Source organism: Hibiscus syriacus, unplaced genomic scaffold, assembly GCF_006381635.1.
Source record: "Hibiscus syriacus cultivar Baekdansim isolate YM2019G1 unplaced genomic scaffold, ASM638163v2 tig00111783_pilon, whole genome shotgun sequence".
In the NCBI taxonomy this organism is placed as follows: Eukaryota; Viridiplantae; Streptophyta; class Magnoliopsida; order Malvales; family Malvaceae; genus Hibiscus; species Hibiscus syriacus.
This window is the reverse complement of record NW_024063178.1, coordinates 4,441,857-4,466,582: the sequence shown is the minus strand read 5'-3', so window position 1 is coordinate 4,466,582 and position 24,726 is coordinate 4,441,857. Positions and strand designations below refer to the sequence as shown.

The 24,726-nt window shown below is 36.8% G+C and overlaps 1 protein-coding gene and 2 pseudogenes across 1 annotated transcript; all 3 read right to left on the bottom strand.

Annotated features, from left to right (window-relative positions):
- LOC120170571 overlaps positions 1-7,952 on the bottom strand; it is a 29,711-nt pseudogene extending 21,759 nt beyond the window's left edge.
- LOC120170613 (cysteine-rich receptor-like protein kinase 25) lies at positions 7,703-8,694 on the bottom strand. The gene is made up of 2 exons (XM_039178550.1): positions 7,849-8,694; positions 7,703-7,802 (listed from the first exon to the last, which is right to left on the bottom strand). Exons 1-2 carry the CDS (start codon positions 8,295-8,297, stop codon positions 7,703-7,705), a joined length of 549 nt encoding a protein of 182 aa, XP_039034481.1. The 5' UTR covers positions 8,298-8,694.
- An 8,877-nt stretch (positions 8,695-17,571) lies between these two features.
- On the bottom strand, positions 17,572-24,668 carry LOC120170612 (annotated as a pseudogene).
- Positions 24,669-24,726: the final 58 nt, after the last annotated feature.

Here is a 24,726-nt window from a genome sequence, read left to right as displayed (position 1 = left end):
ACCAGAGTGATAAATTGATTCTGGTGGAAAACCTAGAGGATATATGGGTTCTTGATCGAAAGATACAGGATTTTCATGCATTTTTCCACTGATAGCCTGCCTTTTAAACATGTCCTCTATTTTCTGTATCATGCTGTCTTGTGAATTTGCAATATCGGCTTCAATTTTCTCCAGCTTCATTCTCATTTCTGCTTGTTCTTTATTATGCTGTTCCTCAATACGTTGTAATTTATCCTCCATAATTCTCTTAGTAGCCTGTCTAGTACCGTAGTGATGTTGTATTTCTCTTTTGGCCAGAATAACTTCGATTGAAAAATCTTTTAATATTATTTTTTCCAAATTTTAATTAATGAATTTTATCTTAATAAAATAAAATAATAAAATTATTCATAAAGAAAATTATGAAATGAATGATGAATGTATGCAAAATGTATGTATGCAAAAGAGGTATTGATCCCAAAAAGTTAATTGTCATAGAACAACTTTCATCGGCATACAAAAGTTTCTTTATAATAGTTCATAACTACAGATAAGGCATAGCTTTCCTATTAAGCTCTATAATTTCTTTCATTAACCATGACACATTCTTTCCGCACTTAGAGACTGGATCAACATGATGCTCAATTATTTTGGCTTCAACAGCTAGTTCCCCAACATATCTAGCAACTTCACTCATTTGTACCATGGCCTCGAACACCATATTGCTTCTTTCTTCACTTCTTTCCACATAGAACTCATTTGACTTTTGCCACTGTTCATTTATTTCTTCAAGAGTCTGCTCTAATTCAGTGATTCTGACTTGACAATTGTGCAGAATTTTTTCAAGATCTCTAATGCGTCTTCGCAGTGAAGCATTTTCCTCATTAATTTCTTTGAGATCATTAGGCCCTAGACGAACCTTTTCTTGAAATAATGATTCTTCAAGTTGCAAAATGTAAGCGTTAAACTCTGAGTTTTTGTTTCTAGACTGATCCAGATCTTCTTCAAGTTTTGTTCGTGTTTCTTGCGTTCTTTGATTAAGCTTCTGGAATTGAACATCCTTGTTTCTGCATCTTTGCATCCAATTGCTAGCCACTTCCTGCTCCACCTCAAGTCTGGTGTTGAAATTTTTTCTTTCTAACTCCCATTTTTCTTTTTCAATATTGGATTCTTCCATCTTTTGGCCTCTGACTTTAAGTTCAGCAATTAACTGGTTCATTTCAGATTCAAATCCCTTGAACATGATATTTTTCTCACCTTCAAATTTAACAAAGATGTCATTCTTCATATCTTCTAAATCTTTAGCTCGATCCCTTTCTCTTTGCATTTCATTCATGATCTCACGGTGTTCAGCCTTGTGTTTTATAATTCGCTCTCTTCTGTCGACCTCAAAATCTTCCATTTTTTGTTTTCCTTTTTCAAGGCTTTTGAGTAGACGACTATTCTTTCCTTTCAGATCTTCAACTCGTCTTTTATCAATGTTCAAATCTCGGGTCTTCTGTACCGTTGATTGGCTGGATCCTGATGCTTTCCGAGATTTATATAACTCCTGGTAATTTTTCTGTAATGCTCTGAATTCATCATCAACTTTTTCTTTATCTTTTCTCAACATTGCACATTGTGATGAATGAAAATCAATGTCCACCCCCAACATAGCTTTATCTTGTCTCATTTGCTCTAATTCTTTCGACCAGCCTTCTCTTTCTGCTTCAAACTCAGCTCTCAGAATTTCAATCTCTGATGGAATCACCTTAATGCGATCTTCCATAGAAATATCCTCATTTTGATCTGGTAGAGGAATATTTTCGTTTTTCCTGACAGATCTCCATTCTTCATAATCAGGAGTTAGCATTTCTTTTGCTGCTTTAGCTCGGATACAAAAAGTTGTTTTCCAAGCTGTAACGGCTTCCATGATATTTCTTTTATAATTTTTGCTATGGAATGCGAACTCAGATGACTGTAATCCAGCAGTAATAGGTACAAATTGACGACCTTCATACTGTCTTATAACCAGAAGTGCTGCATATCCAATTCCTCCCCATAATCCGAGCAGCATTATCCAGTTGTAATCACCACATCTGTAAAAGAATTCCCTTTGTATTTGCCACGGGGCTCGCCAAACAACGTCATTGCTTTGCAGATTTCGAAAGGCATTGATCCACATATCTTTCTTAATTTCTTTCGGCCATTCCTGCTCCAGAAATTCTTTTAATGGTGAGTAATCCGTATTAAAACGTCGGTATGAAACCTTTTCTGTCTTCCAGAAATGACTACGGATCCAAACATATAACAACTGGGTACACCCTGAAAATCGTCCACCTCCTATCTTTCTACAAGCATTTAACGATCTGAAGGTCTCTGCTAGAATTGCAGAAGCAGGATTAGTCTTTTTCGATAGCTGTTCAAACAAATCTACCACTGCAGCTTCAACATATCCCAATACTTTTGGGAAGATGACCATACCATACATACCCAGAGCAAATAAATCGAATCGTACTTTAATATCTGGATGACTCTGAATAAGTTCTTTAATGTGGGTCCAAGCAATGCCTTCGCTTTCTCCTTTTTGTTTTGTACGGGATGCTACCCATTCCTCTCGTACCCCGGCAATCTTTGCTAATTTAACTCGAAAGGGTTGAGTTTTAATTGACTTTGAATAGATTCGATTCTCCAAAGCCCCTTCGATATGTAGCAAAGTTGTGTATTCTTCAATAGTAGGGACCAAGTCCTCTTTATTGAGAGTAAAGCAATTGTACCCTGGATTCCAGAATTGAATTAGGGCTCTGAGTAATTCATCATCAACTTCAACATAGAGCAAATATGGGATGTCTCCATAAGTCTGATAAAACTGCAATTTTTTGTTTGAATCCCAACTTTCCCAAATGCTTCGCAAATCTTGCATATCATTTCTTTTTAGTGAAACTGGAGCATAACTGGCCAATTCAGATACATAATCATCCTGTAGACTGTCTCCTTCTTGTCTTTGTAAGTCCTCAGCCCACTGTCTTACTTCTGAGTTTAGAATTACTTGATTTGAACACTTTTTATCCATAGATGAAGGCTTTCCAATGAGACAATTAACACAAGGATCAATGCCTTTTATCCTGTATGATGCTATGCAAACAGAAAAATAAAGAACACACAAAAAGAAAATAAATTAGTTTACATAATAAAGAAATTTAACATTTACATAAATAATTTTTTATTTAAACATGCTTTAAATAATTTAAATATACATGTAATTTAATTAGTAAAGAAAATAAATAAACAAGAAAGTTAGAATTCATTTCTCCTGTGTGTACTCCTATTTTAGACAAAATTTCGGCATGACTTCGGATCGGAAGAATTTCTAAGGTTTTTTATATGCAGGGTTTCAGATCTAAGAATAAAGGTACCCGAATTGTCCTTGTTAGTGCCCCCTTGGGTTGCTAACCCTCAACCCTAGTCCATCACAGACTAAAATGGGTCGAGTTCAATTCGAGGGGATACATTTCTCTATGCCTGACACGGAGAATAAATTCTCACGAAGACATAGAGCATATGAACCCCGAAAGTTACTTGCTAGGTCTGACACGGAGAATAAATTCTCACGAAGACGTCGCTTTCACTCCCACTTAAAAGGGACAACTCAATTATAGAGCTTTATGTTATGCAATGCAAGTGTTGTGTGTGAGGAGAAATGTTCAAACCTCTGACAAAATAAATAATGAAATAAAATAATTGCAAATAAAATAAAACATATAAATATTATGAAAATATAAAAATTTTGAAAAGAAAAAAAATTAAAAATTAAGTATATAAATTTTTAATTTTTAATTAATAGAGACAATTTATAATTGATTTTTAAAAGTTTGACCGGTCCCCAGCGGAGTCGCCAAGCTGTCGTAACCGGTTTTCGTCCGGGCACGAAATATTATAATTGGCGGGGAAATTGATGTGAATAAATAATTTTGAAAATAATTTGTGAGTCGCCATCGACTTTTTGGATCAGGTAAGTCGAATACCTAAAAATTATTTTTTAAAAGAGTTTTAAGAAAACATCAATTAAAAAAATGAACTGATCTGCGTTTTATAACCAAAAATTCGTTCTTTTTAATAATAAAAAGGATTCGTGGTCGGTTACGTTTAGGGAAGGATTAGCACCCCTACAACGCCCAAAATTGGTACTTTTTAATTATAAATTGTCTCTATTTATTAAAATTTAAAAATTCAAAAATATATTTAATTTATAATCCTATTATTTCAAAATTATATAAAAAATATTATTTATTTAAAATATCAGAAAAGAACTTCTAGGTGCCTTAAGACAGCTCTTTTCTTTGATATTGATCAATATTAATTTAAATAATATTGTTTAATTTTAAAATATCAGAATAGGACATCCAGTTGTATTAAGACTGTACCGTTCTTTGATATTGAAAACTAAATATTAAAATAATTTATTTAAAATAAATATTTATTATTATATATTATAACAACATTTAAATATATAAACAAGTAAAAAAATACAATTCTAAATATATATTTAAAAGCAATAAAAAATACTTAAAATAAATGACTAAAATATAGTGAAATTAAAATTGACAAACCTAATTCATAATTAATCAGAATTACAGGGATTAATCATGATATTTTCTTATTTAATAATTTAGTGATTAAAATAAAATTATCTAAAATTCGGATATTATAATAAAATAAATTAAAAATATAAACTAGGGATTAAAATATTATTTATTAAAATTAAGGGATTAAATCTGTTATTTATCCTAAATATATTATTTTAATATAAAGGACTAAAATGAATAAAATTGAAATTCGAAGACTGAATTAAAAATATTATAAAATCGATTTAGTGACTAAAATGTAAAGTTTACAAGTTAGGAGGACGGCGGACGGGGTTTAACTATTATCTAATTACACGCATAGTCCTTCCCGAAACGACGTCGTTCGGAAAGGCCTATAAAAGGTCCAAAACGGCTGGCCCGAAGGGCCAACCTTCATTTCATTCTTTTTCTTTCTCTCTCAAGCAGAGAGAGCTCTGGCTTCTCTCTAGCTTCCCTCATCGGAGGGAAGCCGGTCACCGGACGGTAACCGTCTGCCGCCGTGACTGTCATCGCCGGCCACCGCATCCGGTGGCCGGAAAATTTATTTTTACACCATTAAATAGATCGGGACGTCCTAAGGACGTTTCCGGTGTTCTTTTTCTTTAAAAAGCTCCTAATCGGAGCGAATCTACAAAAGTACCTTCGGTGTTTCGAAGGTTCCGGTGAGATCCGGTGGTCGGGGCTTCCTCGGTAAGTTTCTTTTCTTCATTTTTCCTTCTTTTCTGTTTCTTTGCTGCTGAGATCGTTGGTAGTATTTTGTATATATATATATTTTTTTCTCGGTTTTGTCTCTCTGGGATCTGTTTTCTGTCTTTTTTTTTTTTTTTTTCAGGTTCGGGTGGTGGCTTTTATAGCCACCACCGGTGTGGCCATCGGACCGGTCCGAAGAGGGGATTTCGGTGAGTCACCGGACTACCAGTGGTGACTCACCCCGTAGCCATGGCGTGGACGGCTGGCGTTGGAGCTTCTGGAGCCTTCGGTTGGGACGTGGCAGCGGCGGAGGCGGCGAGAGTAGCAGCGGCGGCCGCGTGTCCCTAGGGTTTCCATCTGGAGCCATCTGGACCGTTGGATCTTGCCAGATCCAACGGCAGCAAGCTGAGGCGGCTGGGATTAGGGTTATGAAACCCTAACTGAAACCCCCAAATGTTTAGGGTTTCTGGTTGGTCTGGACCGGTTCTGGTTTGTTTGTAACTGGGCCGATCCAGTTGTAATTGGGCCTGTAATTAATTATTTATATATGTATTTAATATATATTTAATAATAATAATAATGATAATAATAATAATAATAATAATAATAATAATAATAATATGGTAAAAAATTAGTATCTTCAAACGTCAAAAGATATGCTCGAGCTGCATATATCACCTCTTGCTCCGTTGATTGTTCATCTACTCTAAATTCTATTTCCAACCATGTCATCCTTACCCGCAATCCATCAATGACATCGGTTGGAGCCTCATTTCCTAATAAATTTGAAATAACATTATTTACCAAGTGTTGCGAAGCACCAATGGCATACCATTAATCGGAACACCAAGTTGATACACGACATCTTCCAAAGTTATCGTCACTTCACCACAAGGTAAATAAAACGTCTGCGTTTTGGGCCTCAATCACTCAATCAACGCCGATATCAGTGCCGACATCACCTTAAATCCACAAAGAAACATCGCTCCATATAATCCGGATTGTGAAAGATATATCACCATCCGCTGATGTGGCTCTTCATTCGTCATTCCTCGATGACGAATGGTTCGTTCTTCTCGCTACAATTTGAAAATAAATTATTTAATACAATTACACAAATAAATATTATTAATACTATAATTTTGTCAAAATAAAATGAAATAAAATAAATTAAACTTACCGTTGTCAACTCGATCGACATAACATTTCTTCTCTTGAGGTTATTTCAACACAAAAGTTTTTGCTCTCAGTAGAATGTTTGATTACAAGTGAAAAATTTATCTAACCCAAACCTCTATTTATACTACTCTACCCAACATCTAGTTTTTCAAACTGAAAATAATCATTGAAACTCGTCACGCCGGCGTGATGAGTTCCATGGGGGCTGTTTAATTTACCGTAAATCTCAAATTAAATGTTTGAGTGCCCTAATGGGCTAAATAATTTTCTTGGGTGCCGTAATGGGCCAATTTGGCCATATCTTTTCTTCTCTTTCCAAGAAAAAGCCCATTTGTCTCATTAGATTTCTATGTTGAAGCTTGGCTACCATCACGACCTCGTCTTTAAATTCCTCTGCACCTTGGCCTGAACCTCTTGACAGCTATTTCTTGTTTGTTAGGAAGGACACCCTGAGCATATACAAACCACTCTCCAATCATCAAATGCATATTTAGATTCATTATTCTTCCCCAACCATCAAAAGCTTTTTGGATTTAGGATATAGAGTTTATGATTTAAATAAAATGAATATAAAAAATTTGATAGAAATTTTAAATATTGATAATTTATTAAATTATATTAAATTAGGAATAATTTGATAGAATGCGCATAGTTTGGGGTCTAAAATTATTATTATACCATGTTACATTGTCATTTTTGTTTAAATCATTTTGGTATATTGAAAAGGTTTTATTTTACTCTAGTTATTACTTGGTCGATTTATTTTACATTGATCTCCAACGAGAACAACATTCTTCTCAACCATTAAAGTCCCTTCAAATTAATTTCAAGTTCGTATTAAATGAATTTAAACTGTTAATTTTTTATGATAAAAACAGGGTTAAGTTGGATTTCACATCAGATTGATTGGATTAAATTTTGGCCTAGCTTGCTAGCGTAAATATACCTTATAAACGTCACCAAAACCACCTTGGCCTAGCTTGTTAGCGTCTGAATAATTATCTGTTGCGGTTTCAATTGTGGTAAAATCATACTGCAATGCCTCTACAGTGGTTATATCATACCCTGCTGCATAACCGAATAAAAAAGAGTGTCAATTTCTTGGTGCATGTGAAACACAAGGAAATAAAAATTGTTATGGCTGAAAAGATACCATTTTCTGCCTGGATAGTATCGTACTTCATCTTTGCTCTCCTCTTTTACACCCAACAGGCCAGGAAGAAAGCAAAATGACGAGAGCAATTGGAACATCAATGGCAACAATAATTGGCCACGATCTTCGGCCGTTCCCCTTCTCTCCTGGAGATATAATATGCACCGGTTATATTTGTAAGGTCGAAAAGGGTACACCTGGAGAACAAAGAAAAAAACTTATGAATGGAAAGTGAGGATATACTTGGAGCTGGAGGGAGAAGGTGGAGGTGCAACTCCTGTTTGATTATAGAAGGGGTAAATTTCATATCTAACGTTGCAGCTAGGACTCAGTACTCTTCCTCCTCGGCTTCTTCTTGGAAGTCTTTCTGTTGCGAATCGCAGACATCTTTTGCAATCCGTGCTTGACAAATCCGGTGTACACTGACTGAGGCTGTACAGTGTTTGAGCACCTGATGATAAATTGACTGATGTTGCTCTAGCGGCGAATTTTTCAGCACCCGGTGGTGTATTCGCGGCAAGGGTTGCTGTATCACTCATCGTCGTTATCATTTTCTGGTTGAAACGGTCTCGATCAGTCTCAGTGATATTCTGAAGGTTAAACAAGGTTACTGTAGGTTGTTCGGCCTCGGAGGAAAAGATGTTTACGTCCGAGTACCGTATTAGGCACTCGTCGTACCAAGCCACCGCCATTATTTCCACGGGACAGAGTCGGGAGATGTTGGTGGCGGCAAAGGTTACGCACCCTTGGCAGGCTTTGGCCGAAAGTTCCCCATAGCAGGGGAAAAGACCGTAGACCGTTTCAGGGTTCCTGCCAGCAATTGTGTTGTAGAAACCATCTCCACGGCCGCCGTTTAACGACAGCGAAGCCAATAAGCTGTCGCGATTAGCTCTGTAAGTGCTATTTACGGGGAAAGTGGTAGTGTTTGGTAAAATGTGGTAGCGATAAATACCCTGCTGAGCTTCAGTAGCAGGGCTAAGCAAAACAAGGGCTATTACTAACAGCAACGGGTTCCTCAAAGGCTACGAGGATACGCATTTTCTCACTTAACATGAAAATAAGTTTCTTCCTTTGAGCTTGGAATACCATAAACAACTGAGGACTGATTTATAAATTATGAAATTATGACACGGGTGGTTTTAGTAAGGGCCGAAGTTGCCATCATAGAAGGTTCACTGATCCTTACAAAAAAATCTGAGTCTAGCCAATTGATTTTCGAGTCGTTTGATTGGGACAGATGAATAATTTTCAATGTGGCAGCTGGATACGTGATTACGTCCGAGACGGTGAAAGCACTCCATTTCAATATGATCGAAACATGATTTTAAGAATGTCTGTCGGTCTTTGTGTGTCTTTTGGTTCTTTTTTGTTTCCAAATGGTTGATGGAGTTCGCATAAAATGCCAACCAAGTTTGCTGGAAAAGATGTTTAGCGTTTAAGGCATTTGAATAATTTCATGGTGACCGTTTAACGCTTTGACAATTACTAAGGTGCCTTGATTCCCACGGCATGCATTGACTTGGTCTAATCTCTAGATATATATTATTCTTTCCAAGCTAACTCGTTTCTTTCATTATAATAGACTTTTCCAACAATGCTATGTTTAATTTTTGTGGTGGAGAAATGGTTAAGTTGTCGTCTTTTCGGTGTCGGAAAATAATAACAGTAATAAAATAAAATTTGATTATACAGAGAAAGAACCATTGTTTGATGTAACCCTCGAAATGAACAATGTCTACGATATTTAGAGACTGTTAGAAATCAGTTAAAAATTAAGGCTTAAATATAAAAAAGATGTCTAACGTATGTATGTTTTTTCAGTTCAGTGCCTAACATTTTTTTCGTTCCAGTTTGGTGCCTAACGTTACATTTCGTAACTCAAAATGGGTCACGCCGTGACAGATCGTTAATTTTGGCCGTTAACTTATTCAAAATGTCACGTGGCTTATTTTTTAATATTTAAAAAATCTTTCTCTACTTCTTCTTCTTCTTCTCCTTTATCGTCTCCAGCTTGGGTTTCCAGTTATGGCGTGACGAACCGACAAGCAACGCATATTGTTTCTGCAACTGAGGCGTCGTGCACAGTCTACTTGAGCAATTCTCTTCGACTCCATCTTTCATTTTACTTTCTTTCATCAACTCGCGTATAAACTCATCGGAAACTCGTATTCTCAAACACCCGGACTCACTGTTTTTGACATGGAGATTTTTCATAACAGCAGCTTCAGGGAAGCAGAAGTGAACGCGAGGAGGAGGAAGAAGAAGAGGAATACTACAACCGCAGCCGCCGCCACGAGCAGCAAAGCTCATCATGCAACAACCTTCTCTGCGCCTTCGAAAGTGAGTTCCTCGGCCACAACTACTTTCTTCTTCCCCAACGCTCGATACTCGTCTCCACGGTAGGGCTCCTTGTGTATATTTAAGCCAAACAATGCTTAAATATACAAAAGGTGATATCATCGCATTGCCGGCAGGCATTTTTTAGAATATAGAGAACATTGAGAAAGTAAAACATGCTCTTTGGCATGCAAATAATGTTGCGGAAGACGGCTATCATATAAAGCAAAATCACAACTGATAATTTGAGAAAATAAAAATGAAGATAAAGAAGACACAAAATTTACGTGGAAACCCCCTAAATAATATAGGGTAAAAACCACGGGCAACGGTAGAAGAATTTCACTATGAGAAAATAGGAATTACAACTTCTCTCAATCTACCAAGGAGAAAACAATGATAATTCTCTCTTGATAAAAAGGAGAAAACAACTATCAAGAAACTCTCTAAATTCTCTCTAGTATTGGAAGAAAGCTAGAATGATTTGGAAGCTAAATGAGCTAAGGTATTTATAGTTGAAGCTTAAGGACTAATCTTATAAATATCCTAAAGTACAATGACTAAAATGTGTAATTTCGCCATGTCACTTTTCAACCATTATTAGTGCCAACTATGAACCATTATTGTTGCCAACTTACAATGCATTATGATCCATTATTATGCATTATGCAACTATTATTAGTTGCATGACAACTAATAATCTCCCACTTGAAAATTTAATTGGAACAATCATATCTTCACACCATTCTTTCTACCTTGTACCATCATGTTGCTTACGTCTCTGAAAGTCCACAAGAGGATCGACACCAAGTAAATTTATCAGCATTGATCGCTTTCGTCATGAAATCTGCTATGTTGTCTTTGGTATGATCTTCTGCATATCTACCGTCCCTTCTTCTACCTTTTCACGAATGAAATGGTAATGAACTCGTATATGCTTTGTCCTTGAATGGAATGATGGATTCCTTGCTAAATGCAAGGCGCTTTGACTGTCACAAAACAAAGAGACATACTCTTGATTGTGCCCAAGCTCCTCCAATAGCTTTTTCAACCAGATTGCTTCTTTACTGGCTTGTGTAGCTTCTACATATTCTGCCTTTGTTGTGGATGTAGCCACTACTGACTGCAATTTTGAAACCCAACTTACAACTCCACCAGCAACTTTGAACACATATCCTATAGTATATTTTCTTTTATCCAAATCCCATGTATAGTCAGAATCTACATACCCATTGATTAGTAAGTTTGATCCTCCGTAACATAATGCAACATTTGAGACCCCTTTGATATATCTCAAGATCCTCTTTATTGTATTTCAATGCTCTTTGCCTAGATTCGCCATGTACCGAATAACCACTCCCACTGCTTGTGCAATGTCTGGTCTTGTGCATATCATAGCGAACCTTAAACTTCCCACTGCTGATGCATACGGTACTCGAGACATCTCCATCCTCTCTTCTTCACTGCTAGGACTCATACTGGAGGATAATTTGAAGTTAATAGGAAGAGGGGTAGAAATTAGCTTACAATCTTGCATGCTAAATCGTGACAAGATCTTCTTCAAGCAATTCTTTTGTGAAAGCCAAATCTTCCTATTACTTCTATTTCGGGGAATTTGCATCCCTATAATCTTGTTTGCTGATCCCAAGTCCTTCATTTCAAATTCCCTAGCTAGTTGTGCCTTCAATTCTTTAATATGATCTTTGTTGGGTCCTGCAACCAACATTTCATCCACATACAACAGCAAAATAACAAAATCATTATCACCAGACCTCTTGAAATAAGCACAAGGATCTGCATTAAGTCTGTTGTATCCAAGGCACATAATGAAGGAATCAAATCTCTTATACCAACACCTCGGCGCCTACTTTAGACCGTACAGAGATTTGTTCAACCTGCAAACCAAGTTTTTCTTTTCTTTTTCTTCAAAACCTTCAGGCTGGAGCATGTAAATCTCTTCTTCAAGATTTCCATGAAGAAAAACTGTTTTAACATCTAGCTGCTCTAGATGTAAATTCAATATAGCACACATTGCCAAAACTACTCGAACTGTTGTTAGTCGAACCACAGGAGAAAAGATTTCATTGAAATCAATACCTTTTTTTTGAGCATATCCTTTGACTACCAGTCTTGCACGATACCTCTCAACTTGATCGTCACCATTTCGCTTGATTTTAAAGACCCGTTTGTTACTAATTGGCTTCCTTCCTTATGGTAGTGGCACAAGGTCCCATGTATTATTTTTATGAAGAGCTTCAATTTCTTCTTGCATCGCCATCATCCATAGTGAAGCATCTGAGTTGTTTATTGCCTCCTGGTATGTTGATGACTCACCGTCCTCTGTTAAAAGACAATATACAATATTTCCTTCTATAACATAATCTAAGTTCCAATTGGGACGTCTTCTCACACGATCTAATTGACGAGTTGTTGGAGCTTCAGAACTCGTTGAATCTTATTCATCATGTGCTGGTTCTGCTTCAGAAGAATCTCATTTTTCAACATCATTTTCCACATGTATCTGTGTAGTCTCTGACTTTTCAGCGCTACCATCTTCTTCTTTTCTTTGTAGTTTATCTTCTACAAAGATAACATCTCTGCTGATTTTCACTTTGCTGGCAGTGGGATCCCACAAGCGATACCCCTTTACACCATCAACATACCCCAAGAATTTGTATTTCCTGGATTTTGGATCCAGTTTTGAGATTTCTTAGGAGTTGTACATCACGTACACAATACTTCTAAATACATGGAGGTTTGAATAATCAGCTGATTTACCAGTCCACATCTCCATTGGTGTCTTCAGCTCTATTACAGTTGATGGAGCTCGATTCACCAAATAACAGGCGGTATTGACTGCTTCTGCCCAGAATGATTTTTCTAAGCTTGCATCCCTCAACATTGCTCTTGTTCTTTCTAACAAGGTTATGTTCATCTGCTCTTCCATTCCATTTTGTTGAGGAGTGTTCGCCACTGTGAACTGTCTTTTGGTGCCTTCTTTCCTGCAAAAGTCATCAACTTCTTCACTTGTGTATTCTCCTCCATTATCTGTTCTGAAACACTTGATCTTATTTCCAGAATCAAGTTCCACCCGTGCCTTGAAGTTTTTGAAAGTTGAAAACACATCTGACTTCTTCTTAATAGGGTACACCCAACATCTCCTGGAGTAGTCATCAATAAATGAGACAAAGTATTTTACTCCGCCTAGGGATGTAACTGGTACTTGCCATACGTCAGAGTGAACCAATTCTAGAATACTTTTTCCTCTAGAATTTGATTTGTTGAATTTCAATCGGTGCTGCTTACTTGTTATGCAATGCTCACACAAAGGAAGTGTTACCTTTGTTAAGCCTGGAAGTAGCTTTAGCTCCACAAGGACTTTCATTCCTTATTCTGACATGTGTCCACGTTTCTGATGCCATAACATTGCAGAATATGAACTACATGAGGCAACAAAGGCTTCTGCTTCTAGCAAAGTCTCTCCCTTCAGCATATACAAGTTTTGCTGCTATCTTTTCACCTTTCAGCACCACAAGCGCTCCACGGAACACCTTCATGATTCCTTTCTGTGTTTCAATCTTGCTTGCATTATTATCCAACAATGCGTAGGATAATAAATTTTTCTTCAAACTTTTCACGTGCTGCACATCTCGAACAACTTTAATTGTTCCATCATACATCTTCAATTTGATGGTTCCTACGCCAACGATCTATAAGGCATGATCATTATAACTATACACATATCCTCCTGAGACAGGTTCATAATGATGTAACCATTCTCTTCTTGAGGTCACGTGATATGTTACTCCCGAATTAATGAGCCATACATCTGCATATCTCTTTCTACCTTCCACGGTGGTTGACGCTTCACAACATAGAACATCTCCATCATCTGAAGTGTTTGCAGTATTGCCTTGTGGATTGGAGTTTTTATTTAGACTCCAACAATCCTTCTTCAAGTGACCCTTCTTTCCACAATTGTAGCACTTTAAATTCTTCTTGCTTCTCGACTTCGATCTACCATGTTTGTGACTGCTACTTTGGCCACGTTCTGTTGATCTCCCTCTCATCGTTGTCAACGCTTCTACTTGTTGCAGATTTACTTGTATGTCTTCCTTGTTCTTGTGTCGATTTTCTTCTTATAGAACAACAGTTGCAACGTCAACGAAGACTAGACTGGTGACATTACTATTTGTCAAGTTGATGATGAGTTGATCATACGAATCAGGTATACTTTAAAGTAGAAGTTCAGCACGTTCTTGTTCTCTTATTGTACATCTTAAGGATGTAAGCTGAGAAAATAACGTGTTCAATGTGTTTAATTGCTCCGTCATTGAAGTAGATTCTAGCATCCGGAGAGTGTATAATTTCTCTTAAAAGAAAATTTTATTGTGCAGTGATGTGGCCTCGTACAGTTTCGTGAGATGATCCCATATCTCCTTAGCTGTCTTCTTCTTCTCGATTCTTGACAATACTTCATCTGCTAATGCTAGATGAAAGTTTGCGATAGCATTTCCGTCCATTTCAATCCATTTGTTTTCATTTGTGAAATCTACTGGCCTTTCACTGATAGCTGCTAGACAACCGTCTTTCCTCAAGATGTCATTCATCTTCAATTTCCACAATGAGAAATTTCGCCCATTGAATTTTTCAATATCAAATTTCGTTGCCATAGCTTCTTTTACGGATAGCTCCCACTATTTCACTATCGTGAATAGTTCTCTAGAACCTTCAAAGAATGGGTAATACCTTCTTACTTTCTTATATTGGAGGATCCACCTTTTGGTGGCAACCATAAAGACAATAAGCAGATATTACACACTCTAATCTGGCTCGGATACCAATTGTTGCGGAAGACGGCTATCGGATAGAGCAAAATCGCAACTGATAATTTGAGAAAATAAAAATGAAGATAAAGAAGACACATAATTTACGTGGAAAACCCCTAAATAATATAGGGTAAAAACCACGAGCAACAGTAGAAGAATTTCACTATGATAAAATAGGAATTACAACTTCTCTATATCTACCAAGGAGAAAACAATGATAATTCTCTCTTGATAAAAAGGAGAAAACAACTCTAAAGAAACTCTTTAAATTCTCTCTAGTATTGGAAGAAAGCTAGAATGATTTGGGATGATTTTGAAGCTAAATGAGCTAGGGTATTTATAGTTAAAACTTAAGGACTAATCTTATAAATACCCTAAAGTACAATGACTAAAATGTGTAATTTTGCCATGTCACTTTTCAACCATTATTAGTGCCAACTATGAACCATTATTATTGCCAACTTATAATGCATTATGAACCATTATTATGCATTATGCAACTATTATTAGTTGCATGACAACTAATAAATAAGAGAATAAAACTGGTTTGGGGAATATCTTTAAAAGCAAAGGAAAGGAAAAACTCTAGTATGTTACCATGTCAACAGTGGGGAATACCTTTTCCTCAGAAAGCTTCCTACCAGTCTTTCGTTTAGATTTTACGCTTACATGGTTCAATTGTTTTAAAATATGCATGTTATCGAAATGTCTCCAGACTAACCACCCACGAATTACTGCGGTGGAGAAAAAAATGACGATGATAAGAGAACAATAGACATTTGAAAGACACAAATTTAGTTAGAACACAAAGAACTTACCAGATTGTAAATATATAACCGATGCCAACTGCTCATCAAGTAACTGAGAAGCAAATACTGAGCACCTATTATGCTCTACAGCATACTTCCTTCGGATACTTTCACCAGAAATTGCATCACAAAGGAAATATCCATTGATCAATTGAAAATAATAAAAAGTGTGAATTGGAAAAATATAGTGGTCTAGAAATGGAATCAACTTATAACAAACAAAAATAAATTCACACCAAGCTTCTGTAGTGTTAAAAGGTGCAAAGGATTTTGTTTGGAAGAATCTCGAACAAAGCATAAATATACATTGGAAAGAATTTTGCTTGGAAGAAACTACTTACATGATTGTATATTTTTTGCTCTTTTTTTAAACTCAAGGAAAAGGAAACGAGCTCAGTGATCGTGGAAGTACTTTTGAACCCCAATTACTCCTCGCAACACCTGTTTTCTCCTATGCTCCAATGCACTGATATGCATGCCAGACACATCATCAAAGAAATTATTACATTTATTTAACTATAAACATAATGAAATAAGTTGGTATCTCTATTTTCCGAAACTTAGTATATTAACTTTAAGGTCAAACTCTAATGATACAAGTCTTTGGGCAAAGAGATATTTCAGTAACAAAACTGAAAGAAACAAGAAAAATAAGACGAATGTATAAAACTTACCTGTTCAGTTCGAAGAAACAATTTCGTATAGCCAACTTGATACATTTCGGGGAGGACATTAAATTGTTTTAGAAGAGCAACTGAAATGCTATTTTATGAGAACTATGCTCAAAAGAGAAAAATTTTAAAAACATAATTTAGCCATATACTACAGAAGGTTTTAGCCGCTGCCTTTCTGCAAACTCCTGATGTGTAATTCTAATTGGATATCCTGATTTTGAGATTCTACAGCCTCCAAACTCCACAATATCTAAGTTTCTGCAGGATAACATCCTCTTCATACTTGTCAGGGACCTGCTTGCAATTTGGTTTTATGCAGCGAATAAAGTGAGGTGTTATATTCTCTAACTGGTGCTTAGTTCGAAAAGTTGGCCCTGCAAGTACAGAGGAAAAAAAGTAACCATCCACATATCAAATGCCCAGATTAACAGACATGCAAGAATAAAATACTCTATAATATTACATTCGATAGATTGAAGAATGTTGGAAAGATTTACAATGGAGATTTATGTAAGAAAGTTTCTTTGCCAACTGAGGAGATGAGTATTGAGCATTGGCGAAGGAAGCAATGGTGATGAACAATAAATTCGGAAACTTGTTAGGGGAAAGAAAGTAGTTGTGGCCGAGGAACCCACTTTCGAAGGCGCATAGAAGGTTGTTGCATGATGAGTTTTTGCTGCTCATGGTGGCAGCTTCGGTTGTATCTCTTCCTCTTCTTCTTCCCCCTCCTCGCGTTCACTTCTGCTTCCCTGAAGCTGCTATTGTGCAAATCTCCACGTCAAAACAATGAGTCCAGGTGTTTGAGAATAGAGTTTCCGATGAGTTATACCGAGTTGATGGAAGAAAATAAAATGAAAGACGGCGTCGAAGAGAGTTTCTCAGTAGAGTGTGCACGACGCCTCAGTTGCAGAAATAATATGCGTTGCTCGTCGGTTCGTCGCGCCATAGCTGGAAACCCAAGGTAGAGACGATAAAGGAGAAGAAGAAGAAGAAACAGATTTTTTAATATTAAAAAATATGTCACATGACATTTTTAATGGGTTAACGGTCAACTTAATGGTCCGTCATGCATAACCCATTTTGAGTTACGGAATGTAACTTTGGCACCAAACTGGAATGAAAAAATGTTAGGCACTGAACTAAAAAAATTGACATACGTTGGGCACCTTTATATATTTAAGCCTTATTTTAATAACAAACCTTGAAGTTCATGATTTAGAAATTAGTAAAATAACACAAATTCTGCTACTGAATTACAACAAGAATTCATATAGTACATTGGGAAAACGAACCTTATTCAACATTGGCAGATAGCTTTTACCGAGGCTCCAATTCAGTAAAAGATGCGTCATTGATGGACAATTGAATTGATTGAGTGGTAGATTCAAGCCCTTTATATGGCATCCTTCCATCTGTTCTACTGTGGCATGGTAGTGTGACAGAGTAACTGTTAAGCATGAGAACAATAGTCGCCATCGTCGGCCTATGGGCCGGATCTTCTTGAACACACATAACCCGAGTTGAATACATCTAATGACTTCGTTTCTCACGTAACTGTCCCTAAGAATAGGGTTTAACAATTCTAGGGGACTCTCATCCTTCCATAGCTTCCAAGCCTCATTGGTTCACCAATCCATGAGTTATTAATACTCACACAAGGCCAAAACACCTATTAATACTCACGTATCTAATGAGGTCCTAAGCACCATCTGTTTGATAGAAATTACTATTCCTTTTGTTGAAGTCAAACTCAAAGAGAGTGTAGAAAGCTTAGGTGGTCCCATAAAATATTATAAAATGACATCATTTTTGGAAGCATGTTTAATGCTTAAGAACAACAAATAAGTGGCAAGCAACCATGGAAAACTAAAGTGTCGGTAGCACAATAGTAAAAAGATTTTTTAAAATGAAAGCAAATCAAGACAACCATAAGACGACAATCATGGAGAAAATTGAGTAGCTTCTACAATCTTCAATGTCGTTTATTACATATTATATATATATATATATATGAGCAAAGCAAGCATGTATACATATGAGGAAAAGAGTGAATAACGAGTGAGAGAAAGAAAAATAGAGAATTGTGAGAAAAGCTTAGCAAAGCTATGTTTGTTTGTAAACTAGCAGCAGCTAGTATTGCAGTATTGTAATATTGAGAGTGTCGTTTTAACATATTTTGTTTCGTATAAATAAAAAGTTTGAGTGCTATAAATTACTGAGTGCCCATCTACGCTTCCAACAAGTGGCCTCAGAGCCAGGTTCGAGTTTAATGTGGTAGAGAAGATGGCCAATATGATTCAACCTCAAATCTCGAGATTAACAAAGATAAATTATGGCAATTGAGCATTCAAATGAAGGCGTTACTAGGCTCCCAAGATTGTTGGGATATCATCGAGGATGGTTACACCGAGCCTGAAAATGCAACAGTAGAAGCAGCCCTGGCCAATGAAGAAAAGAAGGTATTGAAGGAATCCCGGAAAAAAAGACAAAAGAGCGTTGTTCTTTATTTTTCAAGGAGTAAACAAATACCTTTGAAAAAATTTCTTATGCGAAGACCCACAAAACAAGCGTGAGAGATTTTGCAAAAATCTCTACAAGGTGCCGAAAAAGCAAAAAAGGTACGCTTACAAACTCTTCGAACTGAGTTTGAGATGTTAAAATGAAAATACAGAAACCATCGTGATTACTTAACCATGTGAAAGCGTTCGTAATGAAATGAAAAGAAATGGCGAATCACTCGACGATGTTAGAGTGATGGAAAAAATTTTGCGGTCATTAACAAGAAAATTCGATTACGTGATTGTGACAATCGAAGAATCAAAATATTTATCCCAATTTCGATTGATGAGCTTGTGGGTTCACTTCAAGCCCATGAGTAGAAATAAAACAAAATGAAGATTCAGAAAATTTGGAGCAAACTCTACAAAGCAAGATGAATGTCAACGAAGGGAAGCTAGCAGAAGCTACACACGAGTCGAAGAAATCGTGGTGGTTATCGTGGAATACAGAGGAGGACGAGGAACTCGTGGACATGGTGGTCAATCATATGACACCAATCAAATGTGTGAAAGCAATCCAACATCAGGCCGTGGACGAGGATTCAGAGGTCGTGGACGAGGCAGATATCAACAAGGAAGTAAATTCCAGGTACAATGTTATAATTGCAATAAGATAACGTAGCAGCAGCTCAAGAAGAAAAAATTGAAAAATCTCGTGTATTCCTCACTTATAAGGAAATAGGAATTCAAGAAAAATATTTGGTATCTTGATAATTGTGCCAGCAACCATATGTGGTCAAAGAGAATTATTTGTGAAATTAGATGAAACAGTTCATGGGCGAGTAACGTTCGGAGATGACTCGCACGCAGAAATAAAATGAAAAGGCGAAGTCATGATTACTCAGAGAAATGGAGAAAAGAAATATATTTTAGATATGTATTATGTACCTGCTTTGAAAAGAAAATCATCAGTCTTGGTCAACTCCTGGAAAAAATATGAATGCAATGAAGAACCACTCGCTTGCCATCAAATAAAGAAGGAGAATTGATAGCCCAAGCTAATATGACTCGAAATCGTCTCTTTACAATTGATATCGAGTCGGGAGAAGTCAAGTGCATGAAGACCGCGATTAAAGATGATTCATAGCTATGGTATCTAAGATATGAACATCTTGGATTTTCTGGTTTGATGTTATAAACAAGCATGGTGAAAGGACTATCAGAGATCAACCCTCCAATCATTATGTGAGGTTTGCATCAAAGGAAAGCAACATAAAAGCTTGAAGTTAGTAGATCCTGGCGTGCCCGAAGACCGCTGGAGATAGTACACACAGATAGCTGGTTCTTTTGACATACCATCGCTTGGCGTAACAGGTACTACCTAACTTTTATTGATGATTTTAGCAGGAAATGTTGGATTTACATCTTGAAAGAAAGTCAGAAGCGTTGGAAAAATTGAAAGAATTTAAAGCAATGGCAAAAACAAAGCGGTCAATATTTGAAGACACTCAGATCAGATAGAGGAGGCGAATATATATCAAAGTTAATTGAAGAATTTTGCAAAGAGCATGGCATCATCCATCAACTGACAGCCAGATACACGCCACAACAAAATGGAGTTGCATAAAGAATCGCACAATCCTGGACATGGCAAGAAGCATGATAAAAGGCAAGCAACTATCGAGAAATTTATGGGCTGAAGCAGTTCGATGTGCAGTTTATCAATTGAGCAGATGTCCAACAAAAAGTGTGAAGTATATGACGCCAAACGAAGCATGAGTGGTCAAAACCAGGAGTTGGACACCTCAAGATTTTGGATGCATCGTATATGCCCAAGTTCCTGAACAGATCAAAAAGAGCTTGATGATAGAGGAGAAAAATGTATTTCATTGGCTATGATGAAAGAAGCAAAGCTTACAGATTATATAATCCTCTTACTAAGAATACTTATTCAAGAGATGTCGAGTTCGATGAAGCAGACTAATGGAGATGGAGCAAAGAGGAAAAGAAAGTTGAAGGACTATTTTTTAAAGATGACGATCTTATCAATCAAGATGAACAAGCTGATGATCAAGGTCCTCAACAAAATGTACCATCGTCCTCAAGCAGCAACAGCGATGCCAGCAACATAAGAAGATTCTGAAGCACCTCCCACAGAACTTCGAAGATCCACAAGAGAGAAGAATGCCAGAAAGGTACAACGATTATGAACTAAATAATGTTTCACTTTTCTGCTTACTTGTGAACAGTGATCCAATAACATACGAAGAAGCGGTTGAAGATGACAAATGGAGGAATGCAATGGATGAAGAAATTGCATCAATAGAAAGAAATGATACATGGGAGCTAACAAGACAACCAGAAGGCCATATCCCAATTGGAGTAAAATGGGTTTACAAGACAAAGACCAATAAGAAGGAAAGGTCGAGAAGCACAAAGCGAGGCTAGTTGTCAAAGGTTAAGCAATGACAAGGAATAGACTATGATGAAGTATTTGCTCCAGTAACAAGGATCGAGACCATCAGACTTCTCACACAGTCGCAGCACAAAATGATGGAAAATTTATCAAATGGATGTGAAGTCAGCATTTCTAAATGGCTACCTAGAAGAAGAAGTTTATATTGAGCAACCACCTAGATACATTAAAAAGGAAAATTAAGACAAAGTTTATCGATTGAAGAAAGCTATATATGGTCTGAAGCAAGCCCCGAGAGCATGAAACACGAGAATTGATGAATATTTCCAGAGAAATGGGTTCATGAAGAGTCCATACAAGCATGTTTTATACACAAAGAAAAATGAAGACGGTGATATCATGATCGTGTGCTTATATGTGGACGACATGATTTTCACATGAAATAATCCAGGTATGTTCAATGATTTTAAGAAGCTATGACTAAAGAATTTGAAATGACAGATATTGGAGAAATGTCATACTTTCTTGGAGTTGAAGTGAAGCAAATGCAAGATGGAATATTTATATCACAAAAGAAGTATGCAGAAGAGATTTTAAAAATATTCAGAATAGAAGATTGCAAGCCAGTAGCCACTCCAGCAGAACCAGAAGTGTGAATTCAACAAGAGAGCAAGTGAATCCGACGTTGTTTAAAAGCATCGTTGGAAGTCTAAGGTATCTGACTATCACACGACCAGACATAACATACGTTGTGGGATTGGTAAGCATTCATGGAGAATCCAAACAAGATCATTGGATTGCAGCAAAAGAATCTTCAGATATGTCAAAGGTACAACAGGTCATGGTTTGTTCTACACGCATTCAATAATTCGAAGTTGGTTGGTTATTCTGATAGTGATTATGGGGAGACTTAGACGATCGAAAAAGCACAACTGGATATCTCTTTCATATCGGCTCTGCAGTATTTTCATGGTCATCAAAGAAATAGTGATTATGGGAGACTTAGACGATCGAAAAGCACAACTGGATATCTCTTTCATATCGGCTCTGCAGTATTTTCATGGTCATCAAAGAAGCAACAAACGGTAGCTCTTTCAACATGTGAAGCAGAACATAGTCGCAGCGCGTGCACTTGTCAAGCAATGTGGTTAAAGAATTTTACACGAGCTAAATTTGGTACAAGAAGAACCAATTACAATCTATGTCGACAACAAGTCTACATTTCCCTTGCTAAGAACTGAAGATCAGCTAGCACATTTTCACAAAGCCATTGAGAGAAGATATATTTAACCGACTCAAAGAAAAGTTTGGAATGGAAAGTCGAGTTTGAGGGGGAGTGTTGAAGTCAAACTCAAAGAAGAGTGTAGAAAGCTTAGGTGGTCCCATAAAATATTATAAAATCACATCAATTTTTGGAAGCATGTTAATGCTTAAGAACAAAGGAAATAACGTGGCAAGCAACCATGGAAAACTAAAGTGTCGGTAGCACAGTAGTACAAAGATTTTTTAAAATGAAAGCAAATCAAGACAAGCATAAGGCGACAATCATGGAGAAATTGAGCAGCTTCTACAATCTTCAATGTCGGTTTATTACATATATATATATATATATATATATATATATATATATATATGTGAGCAAAGCAAGCATGTACATGTGAGGAAAAGAGTGAATAACGAGTGAGAGAAAGAAAATAGAGAGAATTGTGAGAAAGCTTAGCAAAGCTATATTTGTGAGTTTGTAAACTAGCAGCAACTAGTATGCAGTATTGTAATTTGAGAGTGTCGTTGTAACATATTTTGTTTCGTATAAATAAAAAGTTTGAGTGTTATAAATTACCGAGTGCCCATACGCTTCCAACCACTTTGGCCACTTATGATTTCCAACACTAAAACACCGAAGCTATATGCATCCGATTTCACCGAGAATTGTCCGTGCATCGCATATTCCGGTGACATGTAGCCGCTGTCCAACCAGTAACATAATTCAGTGTAATAAAGTTGTTGGTCCTTTCACCATTAGGGTGCAACGCAACAACTTACTAGGTTCCGACAACTTTTTGTGGTTCCTTGAGTTTGATCGACCCCGAAATCCTCGCCATGCCGAAATCTGATATCTTGGGGTTCATGTCTCCGTCTAACAAAATATTGGCCTTGAGGTCGCGGGGATGATTCGCAGCCGAGAATCCACATGCAGATAAAGCATACCACGAGCAATCCCTCCTATTATCTTGTACCGTCTCGACCAGTCCAGTTGGCCTTGTTTTGCAGGATCTAAAGCGAAAACAAACATTTGTGTTTACAAAGCATTCTCTTGAAATTCAAGGTCCTTGGCAAAGTATGTGAGAAAATACCGAAAACAAGTAGTCCAGGCTCTTGTTGGGCACATATTCGTAGATTAGAATCTTTTCTTATCTTTCCAAGCAAAAGCCCATAGTCTCACTAAATTTCTATGTTGAAGCTTGGCTACCAACACGACCTCGTTTTTAAATTCCTCTGCACCTTGGCCTGAACCTCTTGATAACCTCTTGACAGCTATTTCTTGTTTGTTAGGAAGGACACCCTGAGCATATTATATGATTCATATCCAATTTATTGGTCTACTAATTCAAACGATATATTATAAGAGCTCATTAAGAACGATTTTTCTAATTAAGTTTACTCCATTACATATCAAAAGAAACAATATATTAATTATTATGTAGATTGACATACTTTAGATATTTGACAAATTGAAAAGGTTATATTTTACTCCTCTATTGTCATAATTTCATCGGTTCATTTGTTTATATCATTCTCGAATCAATTAGCTTCGATTCTTATTTTATGGATTTAAACTGTTAACTTTTATGATAAAAATAGGTTGGGTCAAATTTGATCTGACATCAGATTGATTGGGTTAAATCTTTTATTTGGGTCAGAATTGAAAGTAACCATACCTTGTAAACATCACCAAAAGCACCTTCGCCAAGCTTGTTAGCGTCTGAGAAATTATCTGTTGCGGTTTCAAGAGTGGTAAAATCATACTGCATGCCTACAGTGTATATATACCCTGCTGCATAACCGAGTACCAAAGAGTATCAATTGGCCATGATCTTCGGCCATTCCCATTCCCTCCTGAAGCTATATATGCAAAAGGTTTATATTATGAGGTCGTAAAGGGTAAACCGAGCCTGGAGAACAAAGAAAAAACTTATGAATGGAAATGAGGATATACTTGGAGCTGGAGGAGGTGCAACTCCTGTTTGATTGTAGAAGGGGTAAATTTCATATCTAACGTTGCAGCTGGGACTCAGCACTCTTCCTCCTTGGCTTCCCCTTCGAAGATTACCTATTGCGAAGCGCAGACATCTATCGCAATCCGAACTTGACAAATCCGGTGTACACTGGCCGAGACTGTACAGTGTTTGAACACTTGATAAATTGGCCGGTGTTGCTCTAGCGGCAAATTTTTTAGCACCCGGTGGTGTGTTTGCGGCAAGGGTTGCTGTCTCACTCATCGTTTCTTTATTATGATCACTGGCGGAAACATGTACACTATATTATAGTTCTGGAATT